This window comes from Odontomachus brunneus, unplaced genomic scaffold (genome assembly GCF_010583005.1).
Source record: "Odontomachus brunneus isolate Ranch 3 - 2012 unplaced genomic scaffold, Obru_v1 Obru_scaffold_130, whole genome shotgun sequence".
NCBI lineage: Eukaryota > Metazoa > Arthropoda > Insecta > Hymenoptera > Formicidae > Odontomachus > Odontomachus brunneus.
This window is the reverse complement of record NW_022639580.1, coordinates 308,408-317,079: the sequence shown is the minus strand read 5'-3', so window position 1 is coordinate 317,079 and position 8,672 is coordinate 308,408. Positions and strand designations below refer to the sequence as shown.

General features: G+C 51.0%; 1 protein-coding gene across 13 annotated transcripts in view; it reads right to left on the bottom strand.

Moving 5' to 3' along the window:
- Positions 1 to 8,672, bottom strand: part of LOC116849987 (protein daughterless) — a 196,021-nt gene that overhangs the window by 134,041 nt on the left and 53,308 nt on the right. Inside the window, exon 1 of one of the 13 annotated variants that reach the window (XM_032827744.1) lies at positions 938 to 2,153. The exons of the other annotated variants lie outside the window; for them this stretch is intronic. Within the exon in view, the coding sequence (XP_032683635.1) occupies positions 938 to 1,123 (186 nt within the window). The 5' untranslated portion in view covers positions 1,124 to 2,153. Of the gene's footprint in view, positions 1 to 937; positions 2,154 to 8,672 lie in introns of those variants that run through there. 13 annotated transcript variants of the gene reach the window in all.

Sequence of the window (8,672 nt, the reverse complement as noted above, 5' to 3'; positions counted from 1 at the left end):
CCCCCCCCCCCTCCTTCATTCCCTGCTTTCGCCTTATCCCGCTACCTTCGCCCCGTGCGTCCTCCGTCGCCTCCCTATTCTCGATTGACGCGCAATCCGCTTTGGGGAAAATGCCTTTCCCGCGCGCGAGACGTCGCCGAGAGAGAACCCGAAGGAGATTTAGATTTTCCGCGGAAACTCCTATTCGCTTCTCTCCGAGAAAAGATTCTCCCCGTATACGACTTTTCGTGGCCCTCGCGCGTTGCGCCTCTCTTTCTCTTTTTCTTTCTCTTTCCCTCTCTGTATGTGTGTGTGTGTGTGTGTATGCATATATACATCTGTCTATGTAGATGTGAGGGTGTACACAGAGGGAGATATATCGTTCAGATTACATCGGACGCGCAAGAACGCCGTCTGATCGACGAGTCCTCGGGTCAGGTTGTCGAGAGCTAAACTTCGCGAGCGTGGATCGCTCGACACTGGCGAGGCCCGCGATGTCGAAACAAAACGAAAGCGATATTACTTGGCGGTTAAAGAGGAAAGCGCGCAATCGTCGTCGGGCTAACGCGGCCAGACGGATGGCGGTGCTGGTGGTGATGGTGGTGGTCGAGTTAAACAACCAGCCGATCCGCAGAGATTAATTGGATCGATAAGTGCGCCTTCTTGCCACGTACATTCGGCTAATACGATGGAAACAAAAGTAGAAAGCGCGATTTGGCGGAAAATCGAAAGGTGGAGGAAGAAGAGGATAATTGAGGTATATTCGCGCGAGTAACTTCGATACGATTAACGCCGGTGCGAGGAACGCGTGGAACTTATCTCTCGGGCGTTTGGAACGGAAATCATTTCTGTCGTGGACAGGCGACGCGTCAAAAATCCCTCAAAAACGAACGGCTCGCCGCGTGACCGAACCACCGGTGAATGACCGAGGAGGGCACCCTCGGGGCCCCTCTCTTACCTGAGGACCGCCACCCACGATCGACTGGTAGGCCGATTGAAAAACGCTGCCCAACTGCGTGAGGCCCTCGTCCTCCATCTGGAACATGATGTCCGCTCCCGGCGAGCCGTTGTTGTTGAGATTATTGTTGTTGCCCATCAGCTTCTCCGTGCTGCCGATGTCGCGGAGTATCGTATTCGACTGCATGCTACTCCCCTCCGGGCGGCCGGGGTGGTATCAGCGCGCGACGAACACGTGCGAGGGCTGCGGGATCCGCGAGACAACGTACTACGGACGCGCGATTCGCGACGCTTCGCCCCGTCAACGAAAGTCCGCGGTCGTCAGATCTTAGCGGTGTCGTCGTCGGCGTCTCGCGGCGAACGGCACCGCGTCATTTTTGTCGTCGGTCACGGCGACACAACACTAGCGCGCGATACTCAAGAGAACGCGACGGAAGGACACGAAGGACGACAAACAATAACGACCAGACGCTCGACGCGTCGTCACGTGACGGAAATCCGCCTCGCGAAAGCCGCGGCGCGAGAACGATCGGAAGTACAGCGTTGTCGAGTCCTTCGCGTCAGGTCGCACATACCACGCACTTGTCACGGTGTCCACGATGCACACAGAAAGAGGGAGAACCAGAGTAAGAGACAGGGAGAAAAGAAAAGAGAGAGAGAGAGAGAGAGAGAGAGAGAGAGAGAAAGAGAGAGAGAGAGAGAGGAAAAGCGGAGCGAACCGAGGACGACGCGCGGCGGATGTTAACCGGAGATATCTTATCGTCACTGATATCGTTATCCGATCTTCGTCCTCTTCGCAACGTAGCGAATTTTCACTAGGAGTCACGAGCGCGCCATCACACTCGCTCGCATAGAAGGTGTACTACGCACATCAGGATGCACGCGCGCGTAATCGCAGCTGCTGCTGCCCCGTTGTCGTTGGTCGCTGCTGCATGGCGGCGTCGGGGGCCGCTTTTGAGGTTAGAACGAAAACGACACACGCTTCTCTCTCGCGGAACAGCGTCCTATCGCGCGCACCGCATTTCCTCCGGCCTTGCCGCGAGACGAAAGCTGCACCGCCGTGAAAGGACGAGAGAGAACTACGCGATCGCGTATTGCTACACTTGTCGCGTCGCCGATCGTATGTACGCGCGAGAACGGAAGCAGAGGGCGACTGAATCGGGAACGGACGCGCGAGAGATCCTCTCCACACGCTACACGCGACGAGACTGACGCGTCGCGAGGGGAGGCGACCGCTTCGGTTCTCCTCACCCCCCGGCGCCCAGACTCGCGGCTCCCCACTCCCCACTCCTCGCGCGCGCACTTGCTGTCCCACTCTAAACCTACCAGCGTTCTCTTTCTCTCGTTTATTCGTTCGCTCGCTCGCTTGTTCACTCGTTCGCTCTCTCCCTCTCTCTCTCGCGCGCTCGCTCGCTCGTTCGCTTGTACATACGTACGTACGCTCGCTCGCTCGTTCACTCGCCCGACTTCTCTGTCCCTTCAACGCTCCGATCTCGCAGGAAGCAACCCCTAGCGCGAAGGGTCACTGTTTTTGCCTGCAGAGAGGCGTTCGTATACCGGCGACAAGCGGACGCGAGAGCGAGTGTGGGTGGCTCTCTCTCATCCTCTCTTTCGCTCCTCTCTTACTCTCTTTCTCTCTTGTCCGCGGGTTATGCACCGTGCCGAAAACATCGGTCCACTTGTTGAGTCGGAAAGAGAGCGACCGGAGAAAAGGAGACGGAGTTGAAAACTGGAGCGTGTGGGTGAGTGAGTGAGTAAGTACGTGCGGTATGTGCGTGCGTATGAGCATGCGTGTGGATACGCGCGCGGAAAAGTGGCGTTCGAGATAAAAAGCTTCGCGCGCGGCTAACGGCAGACAAAGCCGACGAGGATCGGCCCCCGTGCTCTCCCTCACTCTCTACTCCTCTCTCTTTCGCTTTTTGTTGAGAGACTGTCTGCTGTCCGTCTCCATTTTCGCTCGCTACCGTACGCGATTATCGCGCTTCGCTCCGATCAACACGCCGATCGCGCGGTTGCTCGTTGCGAGATGGGATTCTCCGCGCGACGCCGCTTCGAAGGCCTTGAACGCCGTCCCGATCACGACCTTATATTTACCATTGTGGAAAATTATTCGTCGTCAAGACAAAGAAGAGAAACTATCAAGAATGCATGATAGAATGTATCGATTTAATCCTGGACATTATTATCGATATTTGGTCTTTAAATATTTTAACTTCCAGCACAAAATATGTGTATATTCAACATATGTACATTGAGAAAAAAAATTTAGAAAATAAGAAATATTTCTCCACTGGGTACTAATAACATATGTCCTTAAATTTAGATCCTTTTATTTAATAAAATAAACAATTGCTCTCATGAAAAGCTATAAAATGTATATTTCTTTATTTGAGAAAAATTGTTTTCAATGTATAGAGATATGTATATATTATTATAAACAAATATATGTTATTAGCACCAGAATATATATTTATTTTTTAGATATTTTTTCTCAGTATATATGGTTTTTTTGTTGAAACGTTAAATATTCGTGTTTAAAGACCAAAAAATAAGAATGTCTAGGGTCAGGTACATGTCCGAGTATTGATACTTTTACCTCCTTTCTTTCTCACTCTCCCTCTCCTTCTCTTTCATACAGAATGTGCCGCGCGTGCCGAAAGAGATGTTAAAGGCGGCTCGCTCTAGGAGGGCACTTTTCGATGCCTCGTATGTATCTCTGTGTCGCTTTCGCAGAAAGGAGTGAAACGCGGAGAAGAGGACACGCATCATCACGCTTGGCCATCCGCGATGGACTTAGCGCGCGGGCAAAGCGGAAACGATAGCGAGAGAGAAATATCACCGGAGTTTCGTGTAACGAGTCGTTGCGCTCTTCGAAACTGTCCGGATCGCGCGTCGACGCGCAGTTAATTAAAAGCTCGCGCGCTGCTATAATGGATCGTCGGCGAATTTTAAGGTGGCGTGCTTAACTTTTGCGCGAAGTTAAATGGCGTTGTTTACCGCGCCGGGCGAAGTTTAATGATATCGCGCTCGTATTCTCGCGCGCGCGCGCCGCCGAGAATATCTTCATTTCGTAGAGCGCGGGGAAACGACCACCGCGCGATTTCGGAAAATCTCCGTCCGACGGGGAACAGAGAGACGAGTAGAATCGAAGAGAGAGATGGCCAACACAAGCCGTGCGGGGAAGGTATAGGTGGCCACAAGGAGGGAGAGAGAGAGAGAGAGAGAGAGAAAGAGAGAAGGGACAAACGAGATATCTCGTGGCGCCAAAGGTGCCTCGTTAGTCGGAAATTCGTGAGTAATTTTAGTGTCGTACCCACGCGACCGGCCGAAGGTTTATAATTACCTAGCCTCACCCGACCCAATCTAACCCACTTGGCAAACGAGCGAGAGTTCCAGTTTTCCTCCTCGCCGAAAGCCGGATGCGCGACGGGCGAACTTGGTTAAAAAAATCGATGATCGACCGGAAAGTACAACGACGGGCCTTCAATTAATACTCGACTCTGCGCGACTCTTTCTTCTCGGCGGATCGACCGAGATCGATCGGCAGCACGACCACGACGACCACGACGACGATTTATAAAGTGACCGATTATTCGGGCGATCGCGGCTCGACGATTGAATTCCAGCTGGAGGAACATCGTCGTCGCGATGTATAGGTAGATTTGCGTTTGTACTCGCGCCGGTTAAACAGTTCGCCGATACAATGTGGCGGCAATTGACATCAATTGTCGACGGCCGCTTTATTGAAGACACTTGATCTCATTTCGATTCAAGACGGGCCGAGAGAGCGCGGGACGATGTAATTTCTAATTCAGCGTGGCTCGACCGGTGTTTTATTAGTTAGCAAAGGTGAGGCGACGTGTCAGCGCGCGTGTGGAACCGTACGTCTGCCTCGAAAAAAACAGAAAAAAGAAAGGAAATGTACGACAATTCGATTTACCTTGCAACGTTAAAAATACGTCGAGTACAATTCGCCGAGCACGAGTCGTCCTTTCGTTCGTTCGCGAAGGGGATGTGATCTAATCCTGTTGAATCGTAAAGCAGCAAAGTCACATCGATAACTCGCTGCGTCAGATGGAAAAAAAAATAAGAAATTGTTCGTAGCACGATTAAGAGAGACAGACGGACAGACGAATGATGTAGTTATGGAACACTGGCGACGTGAACTTAAAAAGATTCTCTGCTCTTCGAGGCAGCCTTAGGAACGACTAAAAGAATTTTTTATTACAATGAGAGAAAAAATACCCGAAAAATAACAAGTATTCGGTAAAATTGAAACTGAAAACATGGTAAAACTGAAAAGAATTTATATTAAAAATAACTATATTATTTTCTCCACATATGAGTAAATATATGCTATTGCACGGAAAAAAAGATTGGTTGAATTAACCAAATATCTGGTCGAATATGAACGATCCAGAAATTCCAATTGTAGTAACCCAAATTCTGTTTAAGTCAACAAAAAGTCTTGTTAATTTAAACAGAATTCGGGTTACTTCAATCGAAATTTGTAGATCGTTCATATTCGACCAGATATTTGGTTAATTTAACCAAACCTTTTTTTCTGTGTAGTATCTACCAAATAAGTCTTCTTTTATTTCTTAAATATTATCCTCAAGAGAGGTATATCATTCTATGATAAAGTAAAAATTTCTTAAGGATCGTGCAGCCGATAAATTTAGAATTTAAAAATTTCTTCTCTAACATTTGGAAAAGTATCTTAGCTGTCGATGAAACATTAACCGGCCCCGAAAGAGACGCGGGATATGAGAAACGTAAAATGCGGGATATGCAAAAATATAAAAACCACCGAATGCATAATTAATAATATACCACTTTTAAAATTATCCTCGTTGTTGTAACAACGAGAACGGGGGAGAGACGCGAAGTGTTCGGCAAAATTCCGATCGGAAAGGAAGGTTAATAAGATAAACACGCCAGCAGCGCACGACTATAACCGACAACGCAAATAATGACACAATTTAATTAAATAATTACGTAACGTTCGTTTGTCGACTCCCTGATAAGGAGGTGAGCGCGTCGTTCGCAGCGGGTACGACTCGAGTATCGATCATCGCGCGACCTCGCGGGAGTACTATCTTCCGCGACGAATTTTGACAAGTCGACGAATTGTCCTCGACGTATCGAGCGGCGCGTATATCTGAAAAATTCAACAAATTCGTCCCGTTCGAGACTCCACGCGTACGGCGTCCCCAAGTTACGCTAACATGATGACCGCCGATGAATCTCAAAGGGTCAGTCCTCGCCGTTAGCGAGAGCGGTTACATCGCGCCAATCAAGTGCTCTCCCGATTGTCGCAACGTCAGACCCGGTGCAAGTGTCGGACAGTGCGACGAAAAAATAGAACACGCGAGGAAATGATACCGGAAATACGCGTTTTCGGAGGAATCTCGAGGGATGGACATTTCCGGTCCTGCGCGTTCCTTCTCGTTTACGGATCCTTGGGGCAATTCAGAGCGCACATTCAACCCCTGGGGAAAATGTTAAGTCGCCGTTGATGACCAGAACGACTATTGAGACCTTCACGACGGTATGGCGTATCGATCGTCGTCGAGTCGTCGTCGAGTCGTTGTCGTGGTAAGAAATTTCGTCGAATTTCGCGCGCTCGTTGGGACAAAACACGGAACAAAATAATAGAAAAAGAAGAAGAAGAGATGAACGAGGAAGAGGAGGAAGAGGAAGAGGAGGAAGAGGAAGAGGAGGAGGTGAAGAGACATGACGTTACCACCGTGGCGTTTCGTCATTGGACGGCCAACAAATAATTAGGTAACCTCGCCTGGCCAACTGTGTAAACGCGCGCCTCCGCGGTATCGCATCCCCGCGCTCTTTCCACACCTTGCTAGGTCGTGTAAAGACGACGAAGCGAATAAAGGGTGAAGAGAGGAGAATATCCGAGAGAAGTAGAGACGAAGAAAGGTGGCGAAGAGTCGTCGACCCGAGAGAACGACGCCTCACTTCTCTTCTCTTCTTCTCTACGCCGTTGTCCCGCCGTCGCGCGATCCCCCTTTCGAGAGCGTGAAAAAAATAATAAGATCGTGGCCGTCTCTCCTTCTCTCTCTCCCTCTCCCTCTCTTTCCCCCCCTCTCTCTCTCTTGGAGGTCGATTCTCCGACTCTCGTCTCCTCTCTTGATGCGAGCGCGGGGATACGACAAAAACGCCGTCGGCAAGAAAACGGAACTTGGGTCTCCGCGCCGTCGTCGTCGTCATCATCGTCGTCGTCGCCGCTGCCAGCGAGCGTCTAAATGTGAGCTTAGACGCTCTTCTCTGTGTGACAGTGCATAGTCGATTTACCTTAACGTCGAACAACAAGCTCAATAACGAGATCTACGTGGTCGACTAAGTTGATAATTACGACAAGAGTGAGCTTGTCAGTTCGGGCACTCATCAGTCGAATCTATCACTCGAGAACTTTCTCCGCGACGCGCAGCAATCCTCTCTTGATTGTAGCTGATTAATTGCCGCTTCATCGATAATTGCCAAGTGAGCATCCGCAGACGCGACTATAATCACCGCGACCGGCGCGAACGTGACGCGCCGCCCTCGCGGAAATCGCCCGAGAGAAACACGCACGCGGACGCGCGATTGCCCTTGCACGGGGGAGGATTTGAAACGAGACTACGGTGGTATTTCGCAGCGAGCACACTCGCGCGGTAAAAAGCGCGACGGGAAGCGAAACTTCCGCGAAACCGATTTAATTTCCCCCAGCCCGGAATAACCCCTTTCGTGGATATCGTGTCCGAGGGTGAATGGCTAAAAGGTAATAGTTAATAACAGCGCAGCTGAAAGGGGGATCCGGTAATCCTCTTCTAATTTCTAAAACAAAGAGAGCCCCACGAATCGTAGCACGCTAAAGCGAGGAGAGACGAAATAGACAGAGTGGGAGAGAGTGAGAGAGAAAGGAGCGAGTGAATCGAAGGTAGTGAGAGAGAGAAAGAGAGAGATATGGGACGAGAGAAACGTTCTCTCGCGGAAGCAAAGCCGAGATCCTGAGTTCGGTGGGTTCGAGGGGGCATGGAGAAGGGTGGGCGGTAGAAGGAGAACTGAAATTGGGGTGGGAAGGTGAGGGGGAGAGGGGCAGGGTTCCACCCTGGAACACATTAACTGCAGGGCGACGGGGTATATAGGGGTGGGTTGGGGCCGCGCCACTGGCGTAAGCCGTACGGAAAACGAAATCGTTCTCGGGAGCATGCGACGAGAACAGCTTAATTCTGACCTCTTGTTAACCAAGTGGCGTAATGGAAGTAACACCCTGTACGTTTTCGCGCGCATCGTGGAGCACTTTCGCGCAAAGTTGCTAAACCCAACGCGGTAGGTGGTGCTTCTACCCTCCCCTCCCCTCCCCCCCTCTCTCTCTCTCTCTCTCGTAAAAGCGAGATGCGTAACTGCGTCCGTCGATGCGTTCGCGCCGCGATGAACGGTGCTCGACGAGCGTCGGACGAGCGGATTGCCGGATCTCCCCTGCCTCGGGAGGCGAAGGAAGGCGCATACGCGCGTGATACGACAGAAAGCGGAGAAGCGAATTTGACGGCAAGACGTCCAATTAGTCTTGCGACTCGACAAATTGTAGGTTGCGTCGGGGCGAGAGCGAGCTGGCGTCTCTGCCTTTGTGGGCCGTACGAAAGCTCCGAAACTGAAAGTCATTTCCCGGACGATCATCGGCTCGTTAGGCGGACACGCGAAAATCGCCGCGGTTTTCAGCGCGCGCGCGCGCGCGC